Source organism: Nicotiana sylvestris, chromosome 2, assembly GCF_000393655.2.
Source record: "Nicotiana sylvestris chromosome 2, ASM39365v2, whole genome shotgun sequence".
Classification (NCBI taxonomy): Eukaryota; Viridiplantae; Streptophyta; class Magnoliopsida; order Solanales; family Solanaceae; genus Nicotiana; species Nicotiana sylvestris.
In genome coordinates this window covers 96152850-96168659 of record NC_091058.1, presented here as the reverse complement: position 1 = coordinate 96168659, position 15810 = coordinate 96152850, and the positions used below count along the sequence as shown (strand labels likewise).

The 15810-nt window shown below is 44.7% G+C and overlaps 1 protein-coding gene across 1 annotated transcript; it reads left to right on the top strand.

The window, feature by feature from the left end:
• Window positions 1–322: 322 nt before the first annotated feature.
• LOC138885275 (uncharacterized) lies at window positions 323–2277 on the top strand. The gene is made up of 3 exons (XM_070166208.1): window positions 323–832; window positions 1353–1796; window positions 2026–2277. Exons 1-3 carry the CDS (start codon window positions 323–325, stop codon window positions 2275–2277), a joined length of 1206 nt encoding a protein of 401 aa, XP_070022309.1.
• Window positions 2278–15810: the final 13533 nt, after the last annotated feature.

Below are 15810 nucleotides of genomic sequence, written 5' to 3'. Positions count from 1 at the left end.
CTTCTACTGTTTCTTGCATGGGTATTCTGGGTACAACCAAATTTTGATTGCTCCAGAAGATTAAGAGAAAACCACCTTCACTTGTCCGTATGGTACCTTTGCTTTTTCTAGGATACCATTTGGGTTGTGTAATGCATCAACATCATTCCAGTGGTGTATGATGGTCATATTTATTGACATAGTGGAGGACATTTTGGATGTGTTCATGGATGACTTCAGTGTTGTGGGTAACTCGTTTGATAAATGTTTGAAAAATCTTGATAGGGTGTTGGCCCGTTGTGAAGAAACCAATCTTGCGCTTAATTAGGAGAAATGCCACTTTATGGTCGAGGAGGGCATTGTCCTCGGCCATAAGATCTCAAAGCACGGCATAGAGGTAGAAAAAGCCAAATTTGAAGTAATCTCAAAGCTTCTTCCTCCTACCTCAGTCAAGGGGGTTAGAAGTTTTCTTGGGCATGCGTGGTTCTACAGGAGATTTATCAAGGACTTTTCGAACGTGGTGAATCCCTTGTGTAAGTTATTGGAAAAAGATGCCAAGTTCGTGTTCAATGAGGAATGCATGATAGCTTTTGAACTCCTCAAGTACAAGTTGACCACCACTTCTACTATTACCGCATCCAATTGGAGCTTTCCTTTTGAGCTCATGTGTGACGCGAGTGATGTTTCAGTTGGGGAAGTCTTGGGTCAAAGAGTGAATAAAATGTTTAATTCGGTGTATTATGCGAGCAAGATAATGAATGATGCTCAAATGAATTACACGGTGACTGAAAAAGAGTTGTTGGCTATTGTGTTCACAATGGAGAAATTTAGGCCGTATCTCATGGGAGCCAAGGTCATAGTTCATACCGATCATGCCACACTTCGATACTTGATGATGAAGAAAGATTCCAAAGCTAGGCTGATGCGATGCGTCTTGTTACTTCAAGAGTTTGATTTGGAGATTGTGGACCGGAAAGGGTGTGAAAACCAAGTGGCGGACCACTTGTCCCTCTTGGAGGAGGAGGGGAGGCCTTGTGATGTCCTAGAGATCAATGATTCATTTCCCGATGAGCAACTCCTTTCTGTGTCGGTGAATGGTATGCCATGGTTTGCGGACGTTGCTAATTTCCTTGTGACCGGTATTGTCTCGTATGAGCTCTCTTCTAACCAAAGGAAGAAGCTTAAACGGGATAGTGGACTACTATTGGGATGAGCCGTACTTGTTCAAGATCTGCACTGACGGCGTGATCTGGAGGTGTGTCCCGGAAGAGGAGCAATTGAGTATCTTAGAGGCTTGTCATTCCTCCCCCTATGGTGGTCATCATGGTGGGGCGAGGACATCTTCAAAGGTTCTTAGTTGTGTGTTTTACTAGCCAACTTTGTACAAGGATGCAAGTGAACTTGTAAAGAGAGGCGGCAAATGTCAAAGAGCGGGTGGAATTTCGAAGAAGGATGAGATGCCTCTCAATACTATTCTCGAAGTTGATCTTTTTGATGTGTGGGGAACTTATTTCATGGGCCTGTTTGTTAGTTCATGTGGCAACACATACATTCTAGTGGCAGTTGACTATGTTTCAAAGTGGGTTGAGGTCGTGGCTTTACCCAATAATGAGGCCCGGAGTGTTGTTGCGTTTCTCAATAAGAGTATTTTTACTAGGTTTGGCACTCCTCGAGCAATCAAAAGTGATGGGGGTTTCATTTTTGCAATAGAGCTTTTGACACTTTGCTTGCAAAGTATGGTGTCAATCACAAAGTTTCTACTCCTTATCATCCTCAAGAGAGTGGCCAAGTTAAAGTCTCAAACAGGGAAATCAAGAGTATATTATCAAAGACGGTCAATGCAAATAGGACCGATTGGTCAAAGAAATTGGATGATGCTCTATGGGCTTATAGGACTGCTTACAAGACTCTGATGGTATGTCTCCGTACCGGTTGGTATTTGGGAAAGCTTGCCATCTACCGGTTGAGTTAGAGCACAAGGCCATGTGGGCTTTGAGGAAGCTAAATCTTGAATGGGATATGGCAGCAAATCTTTGTATGGAGTAGCTTCATGAAGTTGATGAATTCCTATTTCATGCCTACTCCAGTTCGTCCTTGTACAAGGACAAGATGAAGTACCTTCATGACAAGTATGCTCCTGGAAAGGAGTTCAAAATGGGTGATTTTGTTCTCTTGTTCAATTCTTGGTTACGTCTGTTTCCGGGAAAGCTTAAGTCGAAATGGAGTGGACCTTTTGAAGTGGTGCTTGTGATTCCATTTGGTGCACTTGAACAAAAATGGAGAGATCTTCAGAGTTAATGGGCACAGAGTCAAGCACTTTCTTGGCAAGATTGATGACAGCCACGTGGTGGCACTGATCCATCTAAAGTGATTTGATTGTAACCTGCGTCGTGCCGCGACATTAAATCAGGCGCTTCTTAGGAGGCAACCCATGTGTCTTTCTTTCCGTTTTTCTTTGATTTTCTTTTTAGTGTAGGATTTACTTTTGGACTAACTGGTTGTGAGATGTGTGTAGGGTTGTTTTGATGCAGTGCAGGACAAAATTAGAAAAAATGTTGCACTCTCTAAAATTTGGACTACTGACGCATTGCATTTTTTGCGGCCGCAATGGCCTTATCACGGGGGCAAAATTTCATTGCAGTCCACAGTGCTAAATGGCCAAAAGTGGAGGTTCTCTAAAGTTTTCACCGCGGCTGCAATGCATTTTTCGCGGTCCGCGGTGCCCTACCGCGGCCGCGGAGCATTTTCTACGGTTTGCGGTGCAGTCCTTGCCAGTGCCTCTTGGGTTTAATTACCGCAAACCACGGTGCATTATATGCATTCCGCGGTGGTAAGTAGCGTGGGTCCCAGGTCCTTTTTTTATAAATAGGACCTCAGGCCTCCTTTTAAACTTTTCGCTCATTTGCTCTCTAAAAAGATAAAGTACTGTTCATCACTACCCTAAGTGCACAAATTCAAACACTGATTCTCAGTCATATGTATTGCATCTCATCTCTGGTACTTCAAATCTTTCCCTAGTCTTTAATTTTGTTTTATTCTCTTTTACTTTGTTAGTTCATACTTCTTCTTCTTCCCTTTCTCTTTCAATTTTTTTACTGAGGGTTACATAATGTTGTTTAGATTAGGGTTAATTAGTCGAACATGGTGATTAACTACCTAGTGGGTTAATAATATGTGGATTAAGGCTAAAATGTGCAAAAATTTGAAACCGTAGGTTTGTGTTGCTGCGTAATGCTTACCTCGACCACGGTTGATTTTTCACGGTCCGCGGTGCCTCTTCACGACCGCGATGTGTTTTTCCGCGGTCTGCGGTGGTAAACTTCAGAGAGGCCAATTTTAAGGACCGCGGTCGCGGTTGATTATTCGCAGTCCGTGGTGCTTCACTGCTGCCGCGATGCAATTTTTCGCGGTTCGTGGTGACCTTATTCAGAGAGTGGGTAGTCTGAGTCCTACCCCACTGAGGTCCGCGGTGCTATTTTATGCGATTACAGTGGTGCCTTTATGGCCGCAATGCTTTTTATGCGGTCCGCGGTCAGCTGTTTTCAGTCATACTCTTCATTGTTTCTTCTGGTACTGTGATACTAACAAACTTTAATTGAATTCCACTTGCAAACAATGGTTAAATCAAGAGGAGGTGGTGAAAACAGAAAGGAAAAGGAGAGTCCTCTCGGGGTAGGGAACGAGAAATGATCAAATTGACCCCCCAAGTCCGAAAAGCAATTGGGGAAACCAGGAAACAAATAAAGGCTGCAGATAGAGCTGCTTCCCATTCAGAGGGAAGTTAGTATGTGCCCTCCCAGGAGGCATCTGAGTCTGATTAAGTGCTGGAGTATGTACCTGACTTCCGGGGGAGGTTTAGATTGAGATATATGCCTACACCTCCGGCCTCTCCTACTGCTCAAACTTTAGTTCAAGTTTCTTCTAAGTCGTCTGAGGGCTCAGCAGAGAGCAGTGATAGTGCAACATCTACATCACCCACAGCTTCAACACCGGTCATTGATGAAGAAGAAGAAGGGGGAGAACCCCAAACAAGGGGGTGGAAAGAACTAGAAACCCGAAGGCATGGCAAAGGAGATTTGTTAGTGAGATTGCATACCACAAGTTTCGAGAGTGGTGACCCCAGAGGAAATTGATTCTTGAGCGAAATTTCATTGAGAGGGACCTTCTGCCTCACAACCCTAATGTGAAGAGGCAATTCAGAGAGAGACTGAGCTGGAAATAGTTTATAAGCAAAGTTTGGGATGCAAATGAGCACTTAGTCAAGGAGTTCTACGCTAATGCTACCCACATCAAAAAGGGCACTAAAGTGACTAAGGTGCGGAATTTGACTGTGAAGTTTGATGGGAAGACAATTAATGACTACCTGGGCTTTCCGGAGGAAGATGAATCATTATACATAGAAAAGGTAGCATTGGATGAGGCAGCCCGTCCGTGGTTAGCAGAATACCTGGCACTCCCGGGCACCACCCTAGCTTGGTTGACATCAGGGGTTCAAATTATGAGAAAAACTGAGGCAAAGGGGTGGGAGACTTTTGTATGCAGCAGGCTGGACCCCACTACCTATGAGAACTCTCTACCTGTCTCCCGGCCGATATTGGTGGCTTCTATTATGGCGGGGTACCCTATGAACATCGGGAATGTTATGTCTAGGGTGATCACAAGGGTGGTCAATGAAGGTGATAAATCATACCCCTTCCCAAATTTCCTGACAATGTACTTCGAGGACTAGGATGTGGAGAAAAGGATGTTTGATGTGAAGGTGAAACCAAAGATGCCCTTTTCATGGTACAACCTCAAGGCTGATGACAACCCCAAAGCCAAAGATCCTAAAGGTAAAGCCACTACTTCTACTGGCCAGTCTGAAGAGCCAGTAATAGTAGTAGTCACTTTTTCTCAACCTCCCTCAGCCACACCAGATATTGCCTCAGGACCCTCTACTGTCACTGCTCTAGATATCCCCTCATCCTCAACTTACCTATTGACTGCCCATTGTTTGAGCCAAACACTTGCCAGTATCAACAACTGGATGCAGCCAGCTACTTCTAAGCTATCTGTGTTTCCTAGCTCGGTGGCAGCCCAGTCCGTACCCCTACAGCCACAGGTTCTAGCTTCAGTGGAGGAGACTCTCAAAGAGCTTCTGAACAACCAGAAGAAGCTCCTGGAGAACCAGCAGTTGATATTGGAGGCTGTAGGTACTCATGGGAAGGCATTGAATAAGCTGGCAAAGGAGACAAAGAAACTGAGAAAGACTCGAGCATCAAAGGAGTTGAGGGTAGAAGTGGAGAAGATTAAGGCTGTTGATCATCTACCATTGGGCCATTGGTGCATGAGCAGCCTCCAGCAGCTCAGACTGAGCCGGAGAAGGAGCAAGAGATGCAGAGGGCACCAAAGAGGAGGAGGGTGATCCCATAGATGGATGATGCAGTGATTGAGTTGGAGGACCCGCAGGGAGGTTCCTCTAGCCAGCCTCAGGTCTTAGAGCAGCCTCAAGTCCCAGTGCAGGCACAGGTAGGGGTGTGCATTTGATTTATCGATTCGATTTTGACCCTTATCGATAATTACTTATCGATTATCGATTTATACATATGCTTATCGTTATTGTTTCAATAAGGTTTCAATTTTTTCGATTTCGATTTATTGATTTTTGGGGCTTATCGATTCGGTTATCGATTACACCAATAAGAAAATTTACGGGATTCCACGGAAAGTATATCGCTATAAATACGCCTAACCAATATGGACAAAAAGAAGCTAAAATACGGCAAACACCGTTTATAATATAAAAATTGTGTCAACAAGCCCATGCAACAAAACTAAAGTAAGGGATCAAATATATGCCACCAACACTCCAACGGTATAAAAAAACAAAATATATCACCACGGCTAATTCTGTTTTTCATTAATTTGAATTTTCTTCTCTTGAGCTTTAAATATGATCATTCCTTAAATGTGGTAGAGGAAATAATAGGGTTAGGGATTTTTTTTGGCACATAACTCAACACAACTTCTAGATATAGTCACCCAAGCTTGAAGATCTATTTAACTCTTGAAAATCGATGTTGGGCCTAAATTTTGACATAGTTCTTCTACATTAACTTTGTCAACAAAGAGGTTATTCCTCACGAAAATGTGACCAAACTGAAATGTACTGATTTACATATAAGAGAAGTTAAGGTGGCCTGACTGCAAAAGGGGAGCACTGCAACCAGCTATCAAGAAGCCAGAGACCAAAAGTTCAAAATTGCATATACATCGGCAATAGCAAGAGTGAAGATCCATATGATCTGTAATCCAACAGTAGCTACAAGGTAGCAGAAGGCGGTGATGGAGGGGAAATCAGAGGTGGTGAGCATGACAACGATAGAAATAACAGCAAGCCTCACAACCTCTCGGGCACAACAATAGAAATTAGGGAACTCAGCCCAAACAGTCCTCACAATTAGAAGTGGAAATATAAAACCAGTTTTAAATATTTAAACAGGTAAAACATGACTGAGGATATGTTTTTAGCAAGTAAAGTGAGGAAAAACAGTCAAAATGCCCCTAAGGGTTTCTACAGGTCGGCACAAGGCCCCACACATGGCATACAACCCATAATACAGTATAAATATCCAAAATACGGAATAATATAATATTTCAAAATCAAATACGCGGCTTAATAATCGCTACGGGACGGACCAAGTCACAATCCCTACCGGTGCATGTCCACAAGCTCGTCACCCAGCATGTGTGTCACCACATTTATCAAAACAAGTCAAATACCGGGGTTTGTACCCTCAGTTCCAGATTTACAATGGTTACTTACCTCAAACCGTTGAAAATACTACTCCGCGACACCTTTTCCCCTCTAATCGGCCTCCACTCGCGTCGAATCCAACTGATATCCTTTGATTCCTCTCGAAATCCTATGCCTTAGCCTCTTTCCCATCTACAAAAATGATAAACTTAGCAAAATTTTGCGAAGAAGACAATATATACCCTCTGGTCCGGGGATTTTTGTATCTGCGACCAGTCCACCGCTTCTGCGGTACGCATTTGTAGACATCTAACCGCTTCTGCGGTTTTTTATTAACTCGGCCCCAATCCGCATCTGCGATGCATCAGCCGTACCTGCGCCATTGCAGGTGCGGTCCATTAACTGCTTCTGCGATTTCCTGACTCCCCAGCTAAATTCCGCTTCTGTGGTTTCTTTCCCCGCATCTGCGAGATCGCACCTACGATCCCCAATCCGCATGTGCAGAAATACCAGAAGTAGAAAATTTCAGCAGCTTCAACAACATCTCAACTCCCCGTCACCCATCCGAAATCACCCGAGGCCCCCGGGACCTCAACCAAAGGCACCAACATATCCCAAAACCCTATTCAAACTTGTACCAATCTTCAAAACACCTCAAACAACATCAAATCGACCAAAACACATCGGATTCAAGCCTAATTTTTCAAAAACTTCTATATTCTGCTTTTGATAAAAAAAACCAACCAAACCATGTCCGAATGACTTAAAATTTTTCACTCACATCCCAAATGACTCAACGGAACTATTGCAACTCTCGGAATTCCATTCCGACCCCTATATCAAAATCTCGCCTGCCAACCGGAAATCGTCAAAATATCAACTTCGTCAATTCAAGCCTAAATCTACTACGAACCTTCAAAATTCATTCTGATCATGCTCCTAAGTCACAAATCACCTCCCGAAGCTAACTAAACTATCGGAACTCACATCTGAGCCCTCTAACACATAAGTCAACATCCGATTGACTTTTCCAACTTAAACTCACTCTAAAAAGACTAAGTGTCTCAAACGTTACCAAATCCTTTCCGAAATCGATCCGACCAACCCGATACCACATAACACGGATAAACAAAGCATAACAAAGTAGAAATAGGGAAAATAGAGCGGTAACTCATGAGACGACTGTCCGGGTCGTCACATCCTCCCCAACTTAAACAAATGTTCATCCTCGAACGAGTCAAGAAACATACCTGAGGCCTCAAACAAGTAAGGATATCTGCTCTGCATCTCCCACTCGGTCTCCCAAGTAGCCTTCTCCATGGACCGACTCTCCACTGCACTTTTACCGAAGCTATATCCTTTGACCTCAACTTTCGAACCTGACGATCCAAACTAGCTACTAGCTCCACATCATAAGTCAAATCATCATCCAACTGAATCGTGCTGAAATCTAAAACATGAGACGGATCTCCAATATACTTCCGGAGCATTGAAACATGAAATACCAGATGCACACTCGACAAACTAGGCAGCAAAGCAAGCTCATAAGCCACCTCCTCAATCATCCGAAGCACCTCAAAATGTCCAATGAACCGAGGACTCAATTTCCCTTTCTTTCCAAATCTCATAACACCCTTCATGGGCGAAACCTTCAACAAAACCTTCTCACCAACCATGTAGGACACATCCTGAACCTTTCTATCAGCATAGCTCTTTTGTCTCGACTGCACTGTACGAAGCCTCTCCTGAATCAGCTTCACCTTTTCTAAGGCATCCTGCACCAAGTCTGTACCTAATAGCCTAGCCTTACCGGGCTCGAACCAACCAACTATAGATCTACATCACCTCCTATACAAAGCCTTATATAGAGCCATCTGAATACTCGATTGATAGCTGTTGCTATAAGCAAACTCTGTAAGCGGTAGAAACAGATCCCATGACCCTCCGAAATCAATGACACAAGCACGCAACATGTCCTCCAATATCTGAATAGTGCGCTCGGACTGCCCGTCCGTCTGAGGGTGTAAAGCTGTGCTCAACTCAACCTGAGTACCCAACTCTCGCTACACAGACCTCCAAAACTGCGATGTAAACTGAGTGCCCCTATCTAAAATGATGGAAATTGGGACACCATGCAACCGAACAATCTCCCAGATATAGATCTCTTCCAACCGCTCTGAAGAATAAGTAGTACACATAGGAATGAAGTGCCCGGACTCGCTCAACCGATCCACAATCACCCAAATAACATCGAACTTCTTCAAAGTCCGTGGAAGTCCAACTACAAAGTCCATCTCTCCCACTTCCACTCGGGAATATCCATCTGCTGAAGAGCTACCCGGTCTCTGATGCTCATATTTCACCTGCTGACAATTGAGACACCGAGCTACAAATCCCACAATATCTTTCTTCATTCTTCTCCATCAATAATGTTGTCTTAGATCCTAATACATCTTCGTGGCACCCGGATGAATGGAATACCACGAGCTATTGGCCTCCTCCAGAATTAACTCCCGAAGCCCATCCACATTGGGCACACATATCCGGCTCTGCATCCTCAATACCTCATCATCACCAATGGTCACATCTTTGGCATCATCATGCTGAACCCTATCCTTCAGGACAAGCAAATGCGGATCATCATACTAGCGCTCTCTGATACGATCATATAAGGAAGACCGAGAAACCATACAAGCCAATACCCGGCTGGGCTCCGAAACATCTAATCTCACAAACCGATTGGCCAAGGCCTGAACATCAACTGCAAGAGGTCTCTCCCCAACTGGAATATATGCCAGACTCCCCATACTCACTACCTTTCGGCTCAAAGCATCGGCCACCACATTGGCCTTTCCCGGATGGTACAATATAGTGATATAATAATCCTTTAGCAACTCTAACCATCTACGCTGCCTCAAGTTAAGATCCTTCTGCTTAAACATGTGCTGGAGGCTACGATGATCAATAAACACCTCACAGGACACACCATACAAGTAATGCCTCCAAATTTTCAGCGCATGCACTATGGCAGCCAACTCCAAATCATGAACGGGGTAGTTTTTCTTATGGGGCTTCAACTGACGAGAAGCATAGGCAATAACTCTACCCTTCTGCATCAACACACAACCAATCCCAACTCTCGAAGCATCACAATACATGGTATACGAACCTGAAGCTGATGGCAAAACCAACACTGGAGCTGTGGTCAAAGCTGTCTTGAGCTTTTGAAAGCTCTCCTCACACTCGTCCGACATACAAATGAAGCACCCTTCTGAATCTACTTGGTCAAGGTCAATGCGATAGATGAGAATCCCTGAACAAACCGGCGATAATAGCCTGCCAAACCAAGAAAACTACAAATCTCTGTGGCTGAGGACGGTCTGGGCCAACTCTGAACCGCCTCTATTTACTTCGGATCAACCTGAATACCCTCGCTGGACACCACGTGCCCCAAGAAAGCCACTGAACTGAGCCAAAACTACTTGGAGAATTTTGCATAAAGCTTCTCCTCCCTCAATCTCTACAACACAACTCTCAAATGCTCAGCGTGCTCCTCCTGACTACGCGAATATACCAGAATATCATCAATGAAGACTATGACAAATGAGTCAAGATAAGGCCGGAACACATTGTTCATCAAATACATGAATGCTGATGGGGCATTGGTCGGCCCAAAAGACATCACCAAGAACTCATAATGACCATATCAGGTCCTGAAGGCTGTCTTAAGAATATCTGAGTCCCTGATCTTCAACTGGTGATAACCTGAACGGAGATCAATCTTGGAGAACACTCTCGCTCCCTGAAGCTGGTCGAATAAATCATCGATGTGCGGCAAATGATACTTGTTCTTAATTGTTACTTTGTTCAATTTCATATAATCAATGCACATTGTCATAGTGCCATCCTTCTTCTTCACAAATAGAACCGGTGCACCCCAAAGTGATACACTAGGCCGAATGAACCCCTCCGCTAGTGACATACGATACGGCGGAATAGAAATGGGCTGAGTGCCCGGCACCAGGTCAATACCAAAATCAATGTCCCTATCCGGTAGCATGCCCGGTAGGTCTGCAGGAAACATATCGGGAAAATCCCTCACCACTGGGATAGAATCAATACTAGGAGCCTCAGCTCTGACACCCCTTACGAAGGCTAGATACGAAAGACATCCCTTCCCAACCATACGCTGGGCTTTCAAGAATGAGATCACTCTACTGGGTACATAATCAGTCAAACGTCGCCACTCAATCTGGGGCACACCCAGTATAGCCAATGTGACTATCTTGGCATGACAGTCTAGAATAGCACGACACGGAGATAACCAGTCCATGCCCAAAATGACATCGAAATCCACCATACACAATAATAAAAGGTCCATACTGGTCTCCAGACCCCCAATAGTCACCACACACGACCGGTACACACGGTCTACGACAATAGTATCGCCCATGGAGTAGATACATGAACAGGTGAAACAAGATACTCACAGGGCGTATCTAGATAATAGGCAAAGTATGATGATACAAAAGAAAAGGTGGAACCGCGATCAAATAATACAGTGGCATCTCTGTGGTAGACTAAAACAATACCTGAAATCACGGCATCTGAAGCAGCAACATCTGATCTACCTGGAAGAGCATAGAAACGAGCTTGACCACCACCTGATCGACCTCCCCCTCTAGGGCGGCCCTTGGCTGACTGACCTCCACCCCTAGCTGGCTGGGCGGGTGGTGAAGTAACTGCAGCAGAAGTCGGGGGCTGAACCCTCTGCTGAGACTGACCATCATGAAGTCAAGGACACTGCCTCCTCATATGCCTGAACTCTTCACACTCATAACAACTCCCCGGTGCTAGAGATGGGGACTGAAGGGAGCCCCTAACATCGGAGTGACCAGTAGAAGGACCTGGCATGGAAGAACCCTGCACTGATGGAGCACGGGACGAACTCTGGGCTAGGAGGGCACTGAGTGATGAGTGGCCTTGATGAGAACTGTGAGAACCATGACCCGATGATGCCCTACGATACCTTGGGCGAGCTGAATGAGCCTGTTTGAAGGGACGGCCTCTGCCCTACTAGAACTGACCCCTCGACGGAGTACCACTGTAACTACCAGATCCTCGAGGCCTCTCTCTCCTCTCGCTCCTGGCGACGAACCGTCTCAATCTCACGAGCAATGTCAACAACCTCCTCGAAAGTATCACTTGTCACCCTCTCCCTAGTCATGAGAATCTGAAGCTGATATGTGAGACCATCAACAAACCTCATAATCCTCTCTCGATCTATGGGAACCAACCAAACCACATGATGGTCTAACTCGGAGAAACGCATTTCATACTACGTCACAGTCATCTCCCCCTGATGCAACTGCTCAAACTGCCTGCGCAGCTCCTCTCGGCGAGACTGTGGCACATACTTCTCCAAAAAGAGAACAGAGGACTACTGTCAGGTAAGGGGAGTTGCACCAACAGGCCTACGCCTCTCATACACCTCCCACCAAGTGAAGGCAGCCCCGGAAAACTGAAAGGTAGTAAAAGTTATACCACTGGTCTCTAGGATCCCCGCTGTACAAAGCATCCTCTAACACTTATCTAAGAAACCCTGGGCATCCTCGCCCTCTACGCTGCTGAAGGCTGGAGGCTGGAGTATACCAAACCTCTCAAGTCGATGCTGCTCGTCGTCCGGCATAATTGGTACCACAAACTCCTGAGCTAGTACAACCGGCTGGGCTAGAGGTGCCCCCGGTGTCTGGAGTCCTTGAACAACCTGCTCAGGTGTGCGAGCAACGGGAGTTTGGGTGCCTCCCCCGGCCTGAGAAGTAGCTGCGACCGTAGTAACTAAAACCGCCTGAGACAAACCGGTACACACTGATAAGATCTGAGCTAAAGCCTCCTGAAGGCCTGGAATCACAATATGCACAGCTGGTGCCTGAACTGGTGCTGCTGTAGTGTCCACAACTAGGACCTGATCCTGAACTGAGGCAACTAGTGGATCTGCAGGTGCTACCCTAGCTGCTCTGCCCCTACCACGGCCTCGACCGCATCCTCGGCCTTTGGTGGCCCCATTTGTGAGAGAATGGAATAATAGAAGTTTAGTATTCGGATCAACAAGTTCGCACGACAAGAATTTCAAGAATTTGAAGATTTTCGTAAAGGTTCTGCAGCTTCTCGAGGATAAATACAGACGTCTCCATACCGATCCGCGAGACTCTACTAAACTGGCTCATGACTCGCGAGACCTATGCAACCTAGGCTCTGACACCAACTTGTCATGACCCCAAATACCCGGTCGTGATGGCGCCTATCACACTACTAGGCAAGCTAACCCAAACCATCAATCACATCGAATTTCTTTTATAAAACCATTTTCCAACATAGGATTAAATACCAGTTTTCATAAGAACTGTTAAAACAGCTAAAATAATGTGGAATCTAATAAAAACATAAGACAACACAACCCCAAATATCTGATGTCACAAGTTTAGAGCCTCTACTACATAATTGACTGTCTGATACAACAAAAATCTAGCAAAATGCGGAAAAAGAACAAGATAAGAAGGAGATAACAGAGTTGCGGATGCCATGCAGCTACCTCAAAATCTCCGGCAACCTCTAAATTAGCTGAGGACCCTCACTCTGCCACTCGGGCATCTAGATCTGCACACAAGGTGTAGGGAGTAACGTGAGTACGCCAACTCAATAAGTAACTAAAGTAAATAAGGTCTGAAAGCAGTGACGAGTAGTTAAAAATCATATAACTAAATAAACAACAGAATAACAAATCCAATTCATAGTTTAAAACCAGTTTCATCGTAAATTTATCAACTTCAGTTTAAAAACTTGAATTCATATACTTAGCAATTTTTCCAACGGAGGCTATGTTTAAAAGAAGAGTGAAATCAGTGAAAATATCATAACTGGGCCCCTCGGGCAAGGTATCACTCAGAATGTGGCCTCTCGGGCAGCCGCTCAGTCACTCGTGACTCAACTCTCATCACTCAACACCCACTCTCATCACTCAGGCTCATTAATATCTCATAGTAATAGAAATCATAGTAACCGCTGCGGCGTGCAGCCCGATCCGTAATTTATAGTCGACTACGCTCACTGGGGGTGTACAAACTCCGGAGGGGCTCCTACAGCCCAAGCGTCATATCGCTGCAGCGCGCAGCCCAATCCAATATACATATAGCTGCAACGTGCAACCTGATTCAGTATATATATCGCTGCGGCGTGCAACCCGATCCATATAAGTATCACTACGGCATGCATCCCGATCCATAATATATACATATAATATCCTCACTATTAGGTTCTCAACCTCTCTCAGTCATTAACCTCACACCCTCTCGGGCACAATAATAGAAATTAAAGAACTTAGCCCAAACAGTCCTCACAATTAGAAGTGAAAAGATAAAACCAGTTTTAAACATTTAAACAAGTAAAACATGACTAAGGATATGTTTTTAGCAAGTAAAGTGAGGAAAAATAGTCAAAATGCCCCTAAGGGTTTCTACAGGTCGACACAAGGCTCCACACATGGCATACAACCCATAATACAGTATAAATATCCAAAATACGGAATAATATAATATTTCCAAATCAAATACGCAGCTTAATAGTCACTACGGGACAGACCAAGTCACAATCCCTACCGGTGCACGCCCACACGCTCGTCACCTAGCATGTGCGTCACCGCATTTATCAAAACAAGTCAAATACCGGGGTTTGTACCCTCAGTTCCAAATTTACAATGGATACTTACCTCAAACCAGTGAAAATACTACTCCGCGATGCCTTTGCCTCTCGAATCGTCCTCGACTCGCGTCGAATCCAACTGATATCCTTTGATTCCTCTCAAAATCCTATTTCTTAGCCTTTTTCCCATCTTCAAAAATGATAAACTTAGCAAAATTTCGCGAAGAAGACAATATATACCCTCTGGTCTAGGGATTTTCACATTTGCGACCAGTCCACCACTTCTGCGGTACTGCATTTGCGGTCATCCAACCGCTTCTGTGGTTTTTGATTAACTCGGCCCCAATCCGCATCTACGATGCATCAGTCGCACATGCGTCATCGCAGGTGCGGTCCATTAACCGCTTCTGCGGTATCCTAATTCCCTAGCTAAATTCCGCTTCTACGGTTTCTTTCCCCGCATCTTCGAGATCGCACCTGCGGTCCCCAATCCGCAGGTGCAGAAATACCAGAAGTAGAAAATTTCTTCAGCTTCAACAACATCTCAACTCCCTGTCAACTATCCGAAATCACCCCGAGGCCCCTGGGACCTCAACTAAAGGCACCAACATATCCCAAAACCCTATTCAAACTTGTACCAATCTTCAAAACACCTCAAACAATATCAAATCGACCAAAACACATCGGATTCAAGCCTAATTTTCCAAAAACTTCTATATACCGTTTTTGATCAAAAACCCAACCAAACCACGTCCGAATGACCTGAATTTTGTACGCACATCCCAAATGACTCAATGGAACTACTGCAACTCTAGGAATTCCATTCGGACCCCTATATCAAAATCTCGCCTACCAACCGGAAATCGTCAAAAAAATCAACTTTGTCAATTCAAGCCTAAATCTACTACGAACCTCCAAAATTCATTCCGATCATGCTCCTAAGTCATAAATCACCTCCCGAAGCTAACCGAACTATCGGAACTCACATCCGAGCCCTCTAACACATAAGTCAACATCCAATTGACTTTCCAACTTAAACTCACTCTAAAAAAACTAAGTGTCTCAAACCTTACCAAATCCCTTTCGAACTCGATCCGACCAACCTGATACCACATAACACGGATAAACAAAGCATAACGAAGCATAAATAGGTAAAAGAGCGGTAACTCATGAGACGACTGTCCGGGTCGTCACAAAAGGTTTTGCATTGCCTTAGTAAGTTCTTCATAATCAATATGAACTTCTTGGCCATCTTCTGGAGTGTTAAATTCACATGGGTTACCATGTGTTAATATATCTCCAAGATCCTCGTCTTCTGGTCTATCAACATCTTCATGTCCCTGATTTCTTCGTTCCGATCTAATCCAATCTCTGAAACATACTAAAACTTCCAAAGC